Source organism: Ictalurus furcatus, chromosome 14 (genome assembly GCF_023375685.1).
Source record: "Ictalurus furcatus strain D&B chromosome 14, Billie_1.0, whole genome shotgun sequence".
NCBI lineage: Eukaryota > Metazoa > Chordata > Actinopteri > Siluriformes > Ictaluridae > Ictalurus > Ictalurus furcatus.
The window spans coordinates 31,102,597-31,118,612 of NC_071268.1; the positions used below are offsets into that span (position 1 = coordinate 31,102,597).

Here is a 16,016-nt window from a genome sequence, read left to right on the forward strand (position 1 = left end):
ACTGAGGTTAAATTTGGTGTTCCACAAGGTTCTGTTTTAGGCCCACTGCTTTTTACTTTATATATGCTACCTCTAGGTCAAATTATTCGTAAACATGGAATTATCTTCCACTGTTATGCTGATGATACACAGCTGTATGTTTCAGCGAAGCCAGAGGACAGACAGAAGCTTAGTAAAGCTGAGGATTGTGTAAAGGACATTAGACATTGGATGACTATTAACTTCCTTTTACTTAATTCTGATCAGACAGAAGAACTTGTGTTAGGACCACGTGTAGCTAGAAGTAATCTTTCTGATCTCACAGTAACTCTGGATGGACTTTCTGTTTCATCATGTACAGCAGTTAAAGACCTCGGAGTGATTATTGACTCCAGTCTATCATTTGATGCTCATGTAGATAATATTACTAGGATAGCCTTCTTTCACATACTTAATCTATCCTGGGACATTATATTAAACAATAAACAGACCAATTTGAATAAACAATAACACAATTTTATGCCCTGGGTTGTAACACCCCCTCCCTTAGTTACAACCCATGATTAACAAAAGATCAAGGTTTGTAATTAAACATATCCTCTTTAATAAGAGAGCGGGTTTTACTCACCACCATGAGCTCTAGATAGGGCATCCGTCACAACTTTGTCTACTTCTTTTTTGTACCTAATGTCAAGCACAAATTCTTGAAGGATAAAAGACCACCTCATTAACCTCTGATTAGAATTGGCCATTCGTGACAAAAAAACTAGAGGATTGTGATGGGTATAGACAATTATTTGGGCACTACTACTACTACTACCATTACCTAAATAGTCTTCAAAATATTTAAGTGCCAACAGCAAGGCTAATGATTAGCAAGATTGAGGGTAAGTTGGGCATTTGCAAACTGCTTTAACACTGCCTCAAGAGTTTGACAATACTTTGAGCATCAGCTACTGAACTATAGCTGGGGCATTTCGCATTCCAAAGGCCATAGATTTGTACTGCAAAAAATTGTAAGGGGTTACAAAAGCTGAAATTTCTGAAACACAGGGTGTCAAAGGGACTTGCCAGTAATCCTTTGTCAAGACTAACTTAGTTACGAAGTGAGCTGTTCTGTTATTTATATGGACATAGAAGCACAGTGACTGGATGTGAATATACCCCAAGACAACTTTACTGTCAGTATAGAAGCTGACTGAATTGAATTTTAGATCTATTTCTTCAGTTATGAGTGCAGCATTCTCTACAGCCATCAGTGCTGTGCACAGCTCCAGCCTGGGAACTGTAAGGTCAGGCTGAGGGGCAAGTCTCGACTTTCCTAGTACAAACCCACTTCTACACGTCCATCTTTGGCTGTGACTATGAGATACGAGACTGCAAAAATGGCTTTAACGGAAGCATCTGAAAAGACACACAGGTCCACACTTTGAGCTTTGGAAAGGGAAGTTTTTGAATATTTGGGGTACATGAATGTCTGTGAGATCATGCAGAGAATTTTGCCAATCTATCTATTTTTCTTTCAAACTCTCAGTGAGGCTTCAGTCACAATCACCGGCTTGTGCTGTCATCTCTCTAAGTAATAGCTGTATGGTTATTGGTGCCAGGAAACCCAGAGGATCGAAATGGCTGTTGACCACAGAAAGCACTCATCTTTGTGTATATGGTCTCTCCATTCTTGGAACGTGAAATGTTAAGATGTCTGACGTAATAGTCCATCTCACTCCAAGGCTTTGTTGGTCAGGTAGGTCATCTACAAACAGATTGAGATTCTGGAGGTCTTTGGCTTGGTCTTCTACTGGAAACACATCCACCACCTCAGCTTTCTTTGAGGCCACTTCGAGTTTAAGATTTGAAGCTGCTAACATTTTCTCTGTCAGTGGCTTCCTCCACAGTCAAGACTGACTTTGAGGCATCGTCCATGTAGAAATCTCTTTCAACAAAGTGTACACACATCTGTACCATACTCATCTTCTCCCTCTTGAGCCACTTTATGCAGCCCAGAGATGGCCACTGCAGGTGAGGGACTGTTTCTGAAACATGCACTCTCATCCTGTAGATGAAAACCCTTTTTACTGGGTCATTGTCTTGATACCATACCATAACAGCATAGTTGTATGTCATTAAGGGAAACATCACCAAACTTGGCACTAGTGTTGAAAACCACATGTATTTGGTTAGGATTTTGTGGGTGGTACACTCCAAAGAAGAGCAAATTCCAGTACTCTTTGTCTTCTTGTACTGGCGTAGCAAGCTCTGCATGGTGGCTATTTAGCAATTTCTGCATGGATATATTAGTGAGCATTCTTTTCAGGACGTTTCTTGACTGTACTGCTCAGAGACTTGAATTAACTCATGGCATATGGTCAGTTATTAGGCAAACACTGCCATGGCTTTCAAAATGGGAGTGGGGCTACCCAACTGTTTGTAAAGAAAAAACTTGGAAGAACTTATTCTCCATTATCCTGAGAAATCTGAGGTTTTCCACTGAAAGCATAAGTTTACTGCCACTGGCTAATGTCTTCACTGTTGATCCCTTTCAAGTGATCCTTACAAAAACTGCTGCTGAAAGACAAGTGTTGCACAGGGGATATGGACTTTTCCTTGACTGACAAGTGGCTTTCACACGGGGGAAAATTACTTGCCTGCCACTCTCAAGAATGTACGCTTTCATGCTAGTAACCTGCGAGGGCCAACGTGCATTACCTAAACACATGTCACCGATTATTACCCAGCCCAGGTCCAGCTTTTGTGCAAATGCTGCCTCATGTGTCCCACTGATTTGTCTGCAGACCTTGTGCACTCTTAGTAAGTTTCTGCCTAACAACAACAGGATTTCAGCATTTTCAGGAGATGGTATTTCATGATCTATGGGCTTATGGTGACGGTGACTGGCAGCTGCTGAAAGAGTTGGGATTTCATCCATGTTGTCAGGAATCATGTTACATTCCAGGAGTGTGGGTAGTGCAAGACTCAGTGTACCATAAACAGACTCTATTACAGTGCATCCGGAAAGTATTCACAGCACTTCACTTTTCCCACATTTTGTTATGTTACAGTCTTATTCCAAAATGGATTAAATTCATTATTTTACTCAAAATTCTACAAACAATACCCCATAATGACAACATGAAAGAAGTTTGTTTGAAATCTTTGCAAATATATATGATACCTCATATATATGAGGTATCTGTCTCAAGACACTTTACTGCTGTTGCCGTGTTTGCATGGGCATTATGAGTCACAATGCAGCCTGTACATCTGGATTCTTGATCGTATGTCTCTTTTCACTTTACTGGCCTCCTTAATGATAATCATCATTCAATTATCCAGCAAGTTAAACACCTTCACACAATGACTCCTGGAACCATGAAGTAATGTTGAGAGTGTTACTTTATCATATGGATGGTGTGAAACTGAAAATACAAATACATACATTAATCTATGTCATATGAACATATGCTATAGCTGTTTAACATGTTACATGTGAGCATAACAAAATGCTTTAGATGAATTAAATTACTGTATCCAACTGCAATTTATGAACTACACTCCCAAAGATATGAAATGATTTCTTTAAAACAGCATCTCATGTTTAACAATGAGAAAATATGCATAAGACTGACAGTTAGAAGCACGCTGTTCTAAGTAACATCAAACATTGATTTCTACTGCACAAAATGCACTTTTCCCTGCTATAACTCATATGACCACAAGAGGTCACTTGACTGCATAATGAAAATATCTGGCAGAGCCAGGACACACACTTTTATTAAATCATTTCTTTAATTGTTATGGTGTACTAAATTACTGTTCTGTTATGTATTTTTGACACAGAGGTTAGCGTAACATTAGCTCGCTTACTAGCAAATGGCTAATTTTATTATTTACAAAAAAAGGGGGTTTTGGTTTTTTAGGTGTGAATTGCATCAGTCATTATGCGACATAATTTCAATAAATAAAATAATTAATTTGTGAAAATACTTAGCTTTTGTTGTGAAGTTATGTAACACTTAATATTTAGTTACATTTCCCTCGCTTGCAATAACGTCATCAATCCTGCGCCTCACTGACACCAAACTGCTGGTTTCTTCTTTAATTTTAATTTTTTAATTTTATTTTATTTGTATAGCGCTTTTTACAATAGACATTGTCTCAAAGCAGCTTTACAGAAATATCAACATGGTATACAGATATTAAAGGTGCAAATTTATCCCAACTGAGCAAGCCACTGAGTGGCGATGGTGGCAAGGAAAAACTCCCTAAGATGTTTTAAGAGGAAGAAACCTTGAGAGGAACCCGACTCAGAAGGGAACCCATCCTCATCTGGGTAACAACAGATAGTGTGAAAAAGTTCATTATGGATTTATATGAAGTCTGTATGGCCTTAGGAGCAGCCGTAGTCCCAGCAGTCTGGAATTAGAGAAGATTTGAGCTCCATCCAGAGGCAGAAAGGATCTGGATCTCTAGTATCTCCATAAATTCATGTGGGGCTCGGCGAAAGGAGAGAGGGAGAAAAAAGATTATTATAGCTTCTTCTGTGAAGCTTCTCCAGGTTTCTCTGCAGCTTCTTTCAGTAGTTGTTTGTTACGGGGGGGTTTCTCCCTTCCGTCTCCTCTTCAGGAGGTGAAATGCTGATCAGTTGGGTGAAGGTCTGGTGATGGACTTGTCCAGTCTAAAGCCTTCCACTTTCCCCCTGATGAAGTCCTGTGTTGAGGTGGAAGTGTGTTCTGGATCGTTGTCTTGCTGCATGATGAAGTTCCTCCTGATCCATTCGGATGTATTTCTCTGTAAATTGTCAGACAGAATGTTCCTGTAAACTTCTGAATTCATTCTGCTGCTCCATCATGAGTTCATCATCAATAAAGATTAGTGAGAATGTTCCAGAAGCAGTCATGCAAGCCCAGGCCATGACACTACCTCCACCATGTTTCACAGATGAACTCGTATGTTTTGGATCGTGAGCAGATCCTTTCTTCCTCCACACTTTGGCCTTTCCATCACTTTGGTAGAGGTTCATCTTGGTTCCAGCACATTTGTGACTCATCTCTGTATTTCTTTGCAAATTCCAGTCTGGATTTCTGATTGTTACTGCTGATGAGTGGTTTATATCTTGTAGTATGGCCTCTATATTTCTGCTCTCGAAGTCTTTTTCAAAAAGGTGGATTGTGACCTTCACCCCTGCCCTGTGGAGGTTGTTGGTGATACCACTGACTTTTTTTTTTATTTGGGTTTCATCACAGCTCTCACAATGTTTCTGTCATCAACTGTTGTTTTCCTTGGCTGACCCATTCAGGTTCTATTGCTCAGTATACCAGAGGTTTCTTTCTTTATTCAGGACATTCCAATGGCTCTGATAGATTTTCCCTCATTTCTCAGCTTCAAAATGGCTTGCTTTGGCTTGCTTTCTGGTATTCATGCTGATTTATCCTTCTTAGCAACAAATGCAGTCTTCACAGGTGAAACATAGGCCTCAAAGCAAGAGTAGATTTTCAGAGCTATTAATTTTTTAAACCGTCAATGTGGTTTCTAACAGGACAAACCTGGGCAACAAGAAACACCTGTCAGTCACATGTTCCAATATTTTTGGTCACTTGAAACATTTGTGTGGGTTCAAACAAAAGGTATCATATTATAAGTCGTTTAACACATCTAAATGTAAATATGAGGAAATGAAAGCTGAATTTCTGATCTATCGTCTCATATTCATCTTTTGATCTCAAACGCAAATGTCTTCAACGTATCGTGAAAACAATAGAATTAGCCTTGTTGTTCCAATAATTTCACAGGGGACTGTATAAATAACCAGTATAAAGGCCATGCATATGATGTTTATGAAAATATAAAGTTATGTTTGTATTATTTTACATACATATGTAGACAAAAACTTGTAGGAAAACTGTTTGTTTCTAGAGGATCATGTTTTCATATTCACATTTGTTTAACTTCTCCACAGGTTTTTCCACACAACTTAAAGCATTGGTGGGACATGATGCAGTACTAAACTGTACCATCCCAGAACGTTTTAGTCAGAACGTTACTGTTCACTGGCGATTTGGGAATAACGAAATTTTGGAGCGGACCGGTGGTAGTGTTTGGGTCAGCAATTCCTACCGTGGACGAGCAGATGTTCCTGAGGAGTGGTTCTCAAAGAGAAATTGCTCACTTAAACTTATTAACATCACTAAGAACGATGATGGGAACTACACATATGCATTTACAACTTCAGCTAAAGAACATGAAAAAACAGTCAACCTCATGGTTGAAGGTAAGAACATGTGGTACTGATAAGGTCTGACTCAAGTTTTTCATTATTCCTTAAATATCATTTCCATTCAGAGAAATAGAAGGTGGAAATTCAGAATGCAAAGTAAACATACACTGTTTCAATACATTATCTAATAATAATAATAAGAAGAAGAAGAAGAAGAAGAATAATAATAATCTGCAAAGGCATTTGTTAACTGCTGTAAATGCAAATAATATATAATGTTATAACACACACACACACACACACACACACACACACACACACACTTATAGGCAGCTTTGGAGCTGCATTTGTGATTCATAATTGTTTTGGTTATTTTTAAGTCTGTAATACTCAACTGGCTTCATTGCATATTTTTTTCTCTGATTAACAAACACGGTAAACTGTTATAACTTTCAGTTCTGTTCTCTGTCCTTCTGTTCAAGTCTACAGCACTGGGCTCATTACAGTTAGCTTAAAGCATCACTTTATATCATTCTACAGTCCCCTCCATTAATATTGGCACCCTTGGTAAATATGAGCAAAGAAGGCTGTGAATTTTTTTTTATTGTTTAACCTTTTGCTCTTTTGATTTAAAAAAAAAATCACAAAAATATTCTGCTCTCATGGATATCAAACAATTACAAACACAACACAGGTTTATCAAAAAAAATCTTTGTTAAATATAGGTGTGCAACAATTATTGGCACCCCTATGAATTCATATGAGAAAAATATATTTGAAGTATTTTCCCATTGATATTTTACTCTTTTTTTTAGTACACCTGGGTGACTAGGAACAGGAAATTGTTCAACCATGACTTCCTGTTTCAGGGGTATAAATATGAGGTAACACACAGGCCAAATTCCCTTAGTCATTCATAACAATGGGTAAGAACAAGGAATATAGCTGTGATGTGCAGCAAAAGGTTGTTGAGCTTCACACAATGGGGCGTGTCTAAGAGCACAAGCATTGAAAATGCCCATTTCCACCATCAGGACAATAATGAAGAAGTTCCAGAAATGTTATGAATCAACCTGGAATTGGACGTGTGTCTATATCGTCTCAGCACACTGTGAAGAGTGGCCACAAAATCTCCAAGGATATCCATGAGAGCACAGTACATTTGTCATTTTTTTAAACAAAAATCAAAAGGGTAAACAATGAAGACAATTTTTCACAGACTTCAATTCAATTCAATTCAATTTTATTTGTATAGCGCTTTTTACAATAGACATTGTCTCAAAGCAGCTTTACAGAAATATCAACACGGTATACAGATATTAAAGGTGTGAATTTATCCCAACTGAGCAAGCCACTGAGTGGCGACGGTGGCAAGGAAAAACTCCCTAAGATGTTTTAAGAGGAAGAAACCTTGAGAGGAACCCGACTCAGAAGGGAACCCATCCTCATCTGGGTAACAACCGATAGTGTGAAAAAGTTCATTATGGATTTATATGAAGTCTGTATGGCCTTAGGAGCAGACTTCTTTGGTCATATTTACCAAGGGTGCCAATATTAGTGGAAGGCACTGTATGTGTTTTTCTTACGACTGCTGGTGGTGCCGTTGCATCCAGTTTTTTTTAAAAAAAATAAATAAATAAAATAAACAATCCACTTTAGAACATTTGTATCTGCATATAAGATTAATTGGATGCCAAAGATTAAAGCTTATATTGCTTTTTTTTATCTTTGAAAGACAGAGGGGCTTGCCCTGCTCGCCCATTCATACGAGCCACCACTGATTGTAGTGATCATAACTTGCCTATATTTGAACATGTTTTTTTTTTTTTTAATTAAATGCATGTATATATGAATACATTACTTCCCTGTGTCCGCCTGAAAAAAACAACATGGATATGTTTGTAAAATAAATAAGGTAAAATTTGGAAAAATTACACCTGTAACACCTGTTATAACGGTACATCATCTTTCACACCCTAATTTCCACACTTTAAAGGATGACATGCAGTTGACAAAGAGCTCATAAAGATATAATCTTTTTTTTAACATACTATTTTGGTGAAATCATATTAACCATATGACATATAACAACAAAAATATATTAAAAAGAAAACAAAATAAAATTAAGCTGGAGCACAACTGTAGAAAAAACTTAACTGCAGAGAGGTGCTCATAAAGAAATCGGGGCTACAAGGTTGTCAATCCAGTTACACAAAGAAAGTTTATACCCTTTACCACTCCTTTCAATGGTATGATCTGTAAGCATCAGTTAAACTTTAATAAGTGGGTAATGGGAGTGTAATATTGTACTAACAGGCTGTACTTCACCAGAAATAATCCATCATGTTTTTAATTGTTAGTAAATAACTTCAGTAACTGTAATAGTAACAATTTGGTAATAAAATAGTAACAAAATCATAACACGTTGTGTTTAAATAAGTAATAATTGTTCGGATCCTGATTGGAAGGCTGTGAATATACAAATGTAAAATGTAATGTAAAAAAATAAAAAATAAATAAATAATTGTGAATGTCAAAAAAAAAAAAACATTTACATGTTAGAACAAAATCTTTACTAATCATCATTCCACACTGATTTTTTTTTAAATGCCACTTTTCCTGACCATTTAAAAACATAACCGCTAATTTTTTAAAAAAAATTTACAACTATTTTTAAAGCGTTTTTAAGTACAAAAAGTAAAACCTACAGGCATTTGAAAGCATTGGTGTAATGTGTGGAGTTTTTTGTAGTTATGAGCTGAACATTTTATCTCTAAAAATAAAAAAAAATGACTCTATAATGTATAATTGTTAAGTATTACTCAATATTTTTGACAGTCATATTGTGATAATTTAACAATGAGAAGTTAGATATCAATTATGAGTAATTTCAATGTGCTACCTTTGTTTTACTTGTTACCACTGTGTCATAGTGTAGAGGTGGAGACGGATGCAAGTGCAGATAAAGGTTTAATAATAATCAAAACAGACACAAAAGAAGCTATAAACTCGTGGCAAAACTCTAAGGCGAGGAATAAACATGACACAAGGACCAGAACAGAAACAACGGCAAAGTGAGACAATTAAAGCAAGACAAAAGTACAGTGCAAACTGTGGCTACATATACATAGTGCTCGTTAACTAGAATGTGGTTCAGGTGTTGGTGGTCATGTGACCGTGATGTAGTGCAGTGGCTGTTGGGAGCTGTAGTCCAGAGTAGCCTCTGGGATTTCTATGACACATTGCACACAGCAAAATCACGAGTGTTGATTTAACACCCACAGTGTTGAATTTACACCCTACAATGTTTATATAAGTCCACTGGACTCAAATAAACACTCTGGATGTTAATTCAACACTAGGGATTTTACTGTGCAGTTGCCGACTTATTATACATTAACAATTAGAAAATTGGATGTGTTTGTAGACAAGTACAGGTGTTACCACAGTTTTACCAATCCATTAGCCATTACCAATCCAGCTATTTTTTTTTTTTCTAAGAAAAAAGTCTTTGGAAGTCAGAGCTGCACACTTATTGCTACGACTTCATATGGCAGCTGTAGATGGGATTGTAGAGGTATATAGATGGAGTAGGTATATGCATGGAACACCATTATGTATCAGTGAATTCTCCAGTTTGTATGTATTAACATGTCATTAGGATGGATCTGGGTAACATGCAAAAAGCCCTGCCACACCAACAGCCTCCCGAACCCTGACCCCTAGTCTCATCTCTCAGAGATCTATTACTCCTGTACACTTTGTTCAGATTTAATGATTCTCACACTGATTCACACCACCACTGTCCTGGTGTTGGTTATTATAAACAGTTCCTACAACACTACATTGTATTTGAAGATCTAGGGAAACTATATGACGGTATTACAGATACAGTTGTCTGCCCATTTAATGTGCACCAAGGAGTGAATCAGATATTTAAAGACTAAAAAGTTGGACACACCACTGCTCACCAACACTGAGATGGATTAGTGGGTTTATATTTGATCTGACAGCATTTGGATAAAGATGTGCTAAACCACGTCTCCACAGCTCATGCATAATCATCTCTTTTTTCAGATATCATTTTATTTGAGTAATTACCATGTAAGCTGAATTGGTAAAGTCGTAATTTGGCTAGTTGGACTACAACCTAACAACTATTTTTATTAATTATTTTTTATGTGAATACTGAATCAAAATACAAAACAATGACCAAAAAGAGTGTATTGCAATGAGAAATTATTTAATGAACTATGTTAGAGTAATTAAAGCACATTAGTACAAATAAAATAATGACGTACTTTGCATTACAAAAACTTTAGCGAAACCTACCCCAGTAAAATAAAGTAAAATACATATCTTATATTGCTATGCCAATAGCATTCGTTTATCCATGGAAAAGAAAAAAAAAACACTGACTTTTTTGTTTGTTTGTTTTTCATAATTTACATTATTTCATGCACTTTCAAATGTGATTTTTACACAATTAATTTGTGTTCATCGAAATTTTATACAATTTATTTTGATTCTTTTAATCGTGTGTGTAATTTTGAGTGATTCTGAGACTATGATCTTCATTTTAATGCATCTAGGCTGCATTGCCTGAGAACGCTGATCATACGCATGACTGGTACATAATTTACTAATGAATTAATCAGAAGTTAAATATTCAGTAAACAACCGATATTTACCATTAGGTAGAATTTGAATTTAAAATTTGAATTTCACTTGCTGACTAGCCAATTACATTAGCTACTGGAATCAATGCTAGTGGCACTGATGGCAAGAAAACTGGCTAATTAGTTTAATATAGCCAGTTAACATTAGCTAATTAGTACAGTGCTGTGAAAAAGTATTGCCTGATTTCTTCTGTTTTTGAGTATACAGTGCGGGAAACAAGTATTGGACGTGTCAACATTTTTTTCAGTGTCAACATTTTATTTAAAAAAAATTTTCAGAGCTCTTTGCTTTTACCCATCATGAGACGTTTCTTGTGTAACACATTGGTAATAAAAAACTTTTTTTTTTTTTATAGACCATCAGTTTACTAACCCAGCTGATATTAATTTACACAGATAGGGGGTATAACTACTTACGGATTTCAGCTGGTTCCTTGCTTTACCTTGCCTTGGAGAACTTATTTTTCTTAGCATGTTCAATACTTTTTTCCCATGTCATTCTACTTTATCACACATAACTTTATTTATGGACTTTAATGTTGTGAGTTCTTTATATTTCCAGATTTCTTGAGTTAATACTGATGTCTGTTGAAAATTTCATGTGAATAACCTCATTGGAAATATATTTACTGAAAAAAATGTTGATGAGTGCAACACTTATTTCCTCCACTGTATCACATACTAAATAGTTCTAGATCTTCAAACGAAATACAACATAAAACATAGGCAACCTGAATAAACACACAATACAGTTAAAAAAAATTTATTGAAGCAAAAACAGTTATCCAACACCTATCACCCATGTGAAAAACGAATTGCCCCCTTAAACTTAAAATCTGGTTATACCACCTTTAGCAGCAATAACTGTAACCAAACGATTCCTATAACTGGAGATCAGACTTTCACTTATATCTAGGACTAGGATTTACTCCTACACTTTGGATCGTTGTCTTGCTGCATAATCTAGTCGCGCTCGAGTTTCAGCTTACGGACTGAAGACCGGACATTCTCCTTTAGGATCTTCTGGTAGAGAGCAGAATTCATGTTTCCCTCAGTTACTGCAAGTTGTCCAGGTCCTGATGCAGCAGAGCATCCCCACACCATCACACTGCCTCCACCATGCTTCACTATAGGTATGATGAACATTTTGTGGAATTCGGTGTTTGGTTTACGCCAGATGTAATAGAACTCCTGTCTTCCAAACAGTTCCACTTTCAACTCATCAGTCCACAGAACGTTCTCCCAAAAGGTTTGAGGATCATCAAGGTGTGTTTTGGTGAAATTCAGACGAGTCTTAATGATCTTCTGGGTTAGCAGTGGTTTTCACCTCACCACTCTTCCATGGAGCCGTTTTCCCCCAGTGTCTTTCTGATAGTGGAGTCATGAACAGTGACCTTTATTGATGCAAGAGAGGCCTGTAGTTCGTTTGATGTTGTCCTTGGCTCTTTTGGGACTTCCTGGATGAGTCGTCGCTGTGCTCTTGGAGGAATTGTGGAAGGTTGGACACTTCTGGGAAGGTTCATTACTGTGTTGAGTTTTTTCCACTTGGAGATAACGGCTCTCACTGTGGTTCTTTGGAGTTCCAAAGCCTTTGAAATAGCTTTCTAACCCTTCCCAGACTGATGCATTTCAATCACCTTCTTCCTCATCATTTCTGGAATTTATTTCAGCTTTGGTGTAGTGTGTTTTAACCAACTTTAACCAACTTCAAGCTGTTGAAAAAGTTCTATTTAAATGTTGATGTGATTGAACAGGGTTTGCATTAATCAGGCCTGGCTGCATTTAGTCCAGCTGAACTCCTTTATAAATGCAGTTTCATAGATTTGGGGAATAAGTAACCATGGGGGAAATACATTTTCATACAATTTCATTTCATTTCATACGTATTGGATAACTTTGCTTCGATAATTAACATTTAAAAACTGTATTTTGTGTTTACTCAGGTTGCCTTTGTTTTATCTTAGATTTTGTTTTAATTTCTGTAACAATTTAGTATGAGATATACACAAACACAGAAGAAATCAGATACTTTTTCAGATCACTGTATAAGTTGTTTGTAGAGTTCTGGCTGTGTTTTGTATGGGAATTATTACTTGTTTTAAATTGTCTCTTTTGTCTGCAGGATTGGAACTAAAAGAAAATCAGCCACTGGAGCAGGAACCCACACTAGTACCGACTTTTAAAGAATGTATGAAAAGTAAGCATCAGTGCACTTTTAAAGCTTATGGGTGGGTAGTGGAAGGATGATACTGTGGTAACACGCTTTACTTATCCAGAAATAACATGTAGATTTACAGTCTGTTCTTTAACACATCAGTAACTGTAGTAGATACATCATTTTTCTAGTTCTTATTAAATATTAATTTATAATAATTATAATAATATCTATAGAAAATGTGGTATGAAAAATTTACATTTTCTAGTTGTGACTAATTAGTAAATGTTTTGGTTAAGTGATAGTAAAAAATTAGTCATAAATTGTAGAAAATCTTTTTTATTTCAATGGAAACAACAGTTATAGCAGTATCAGTAGTTATAACAGACACTTTCTGTCAAAATGTCTGATTTATGACCTTTCTGTAATTTATGACCCTCCATGTTCACCTGGCACAGTTCTGTAAGTCGTGTAAATTTATGGCCTCTGGTAACTCTGTTTGGAGTGTGTGTGTGTGTGTGTGTGTGTGTATGTGTGTGTGTGTGTGTGTGTGTGTGTGTGACATCCTGCCAGCTGTTTCCTGGGGTGTATTGAGCAGGATGCTCCCACCAAATGATTATGACGTGTTTATGTTAATGAGTTTAGTGTGAGCATGGTTCTTGGTGTTTAAATTATGGTTAAGATGTAGTGATTAAAACACAGAAGAAACTCTGCAACTATCTGTTAGAATGGTTTCTCCGAGAACTCCTAATACCCCTAGAAGACTGCTGTGTATTTCACCAACAAGAGGACCTGTTGAAATGAGAGAGGACCTGACTTCTGCTCCAAGAAATAAAACCCAAGATGTTACTTTGATAATTTCTTCATGAAGATGAAGATCTTGTAAAGACTTTGTTGTTTCACCCTGAGCAGAGTGTTACCAACACTGAAGACCGTCTCTTAAGTCCACCCTTATATTAAAGTAATTAAAAATGACTGCAGATCGGTACATTCGCCACAGACATTCATAACGCGAAGTGGATCATCCGAGTCAGATTAGACACTCATGTTTGAAACTTTTGAAAAAAGTATAGCCTGATTTCTTCTGTTTTTGAGTATACAGTGGGGAAATAAGTATTGTCAAAATTTTTATCAGTAAATATATTTCCAATGAGGTTATCCACATATATAAATTTTCACCAGACGTCAGTATTAACTCAAGAAATCTGGAAATATAAAGAATTCACATCATTAAAGTCCATAAATAAAGTTATGTGTAATAAAGAGGAATGCAACCCGCGCATCTACAGCTTGTGTGATTATGATGGCGATGTCATTGACAGCGTTTTTTATGAAGAGGAATTACCAAAAAATATTTGTGAACAAAATCAAGACATTTAAAGTGGAAAAAATTTTAGACATGAAGAAACAAGGCCGGAAAATGTTAGTGTTGGTTCGCTGGCTCTGGTGACCTACAAAATTCACATCATGGATTGATCAGAAAAAATTGGTTAATGTACAGGCCCCATAAAAACATATGACCTGCATAGGTAGCACACATTCACATAAAAAAACCAACCATGGCTGAGAGCAACTTTTATGTCATGCTGCCCTGCCACGCCTCATTATCTGTTTATCTGGAAAACCGCATATCTAGTAATACAACCAGGCTAGTGAGAATTATACACCTAAAAGGAGAATGGCAAGTTGGCTTGATCAAATTTGAATATCCAGTGTCATGGTACACATTTAATGACAAAGATGCTACATTCATTCTCAGCTATGGTGAAACAACGGCAACAGAGAATCACATCACCGAAAATCATGCTGAAGGCAGAGAGAGAGATTTTCAGTACCGGCAATCAGAAGATATCACATGCATCTTACAGGTTAAAGACTGTATATTATTACAACGTAATTTTTTTGATCAGGGAGATCAACACAGACCTGGCTTCAAATGCAAGTCTTGGTTAATTAGTTACAATTACATTTATATAGTGCTTTTCTAGACACTCAAAGCACTTTCACACTTTTACCACCAGTGTGTTGCATCCACCTGGATGTTGTGACGGCAGCAATAGTGTGCCAGAACACCCACCATACACCAGTTATTGGTGGAGAAGAGAGGACAGTGATGTAACCAATTCAGGGATGGAGATTATTAGGGGGCCATGATAGAGAAGGACCAATGGGAATTTTGCCAGTACACTGGGGTAATACTTCTACTCTTTTAGGAGAAGTGTCCTGGGATTTTTAATGACCACAGAGAGTCATCCAAAGGACTGGGTGGTTTTTACAGTGTAGTGTCAGTATGTCACAATACATCTTGGCATTCATGGTTCCCTCAATGAACTGCAGCTCCCCAGTGCCGGCAGCACTCATGCAGCCCCAGACCATGACACTCCCACCACCATGCTTGACTGTAGGCAAGACACACTTGTCTTTGTACTCCTCACCTGGTTGCCTCCACACACGCTTGACACCATCTGAACCAAATAAGTTGATCTTGGTCTCATCAGATCACAGGACATGGTTCCAGTAATCCATGTCCTTAGTCTGCTTGTCTTCAGCAAACTGTTTGCGGTCTTTCTTGTGCATCATCTTTAGAAGAGGCTTCCTTCTGGGACGACAGCCACGCAGACCAATTTGATGCAGTGTGTGGCATATGGTCTGAGCACTGACAGGCTGACCCCCCACCCCTTCAACCTCTGCAGCAATGCTGGCAGCACTCATACGTCTATTTCCCAAAGACAACCTCTGGATATGACGCTGAGCACGTGCACTCAACTTCTTTGGTGGACCATGGCGAGGCCTGTTCTGAGTGGAACCTGTCCTGTTAAACCGCTGTATGGTCTTGGCCACCGTGCTGCAGCTCAGTGTCAGGGTCTTGGCAATCTTCTTATAGCCTAGGCCATCTTTATGTAGAGCAACAATTCTTTTTTTCAGATCCTCAGAGAGTTCTTTGCCATGAGGTGCCATGTTGAATTTCCAGTGACCAGTATGAGGGAGT

At 37.3% G+C, this 16,016-nt stretch overlaps 1 protein-coding gene across 1 annotated transcript in view; it reads left to right on the forward strand.

Annotated features, from left to right (window-relative positions):
• The window catches only part of LOC128618511 (uncharacterized), a 32,221-nt gene that overhangs the window by 4,308 nt on the left and 11,897 nt on the right, over positions 1 to 16,016 (forward strand). Inside the window, exons 3-4 of the mRNA XM_053642144.1 lie at positions 5,936 to 6,247; positions 12,995 to 13,069. Of these exons, the coding sequence (XP_053498119.1) occupies positions 5,936 to 6,247; positions 12,995 to 13,069 (387 nt within the window). The remainder of the gene's footprint in view (positions 1 to 5,935; positions 6,248 to 12,994; positions 13,070 to 16,016) is intronic.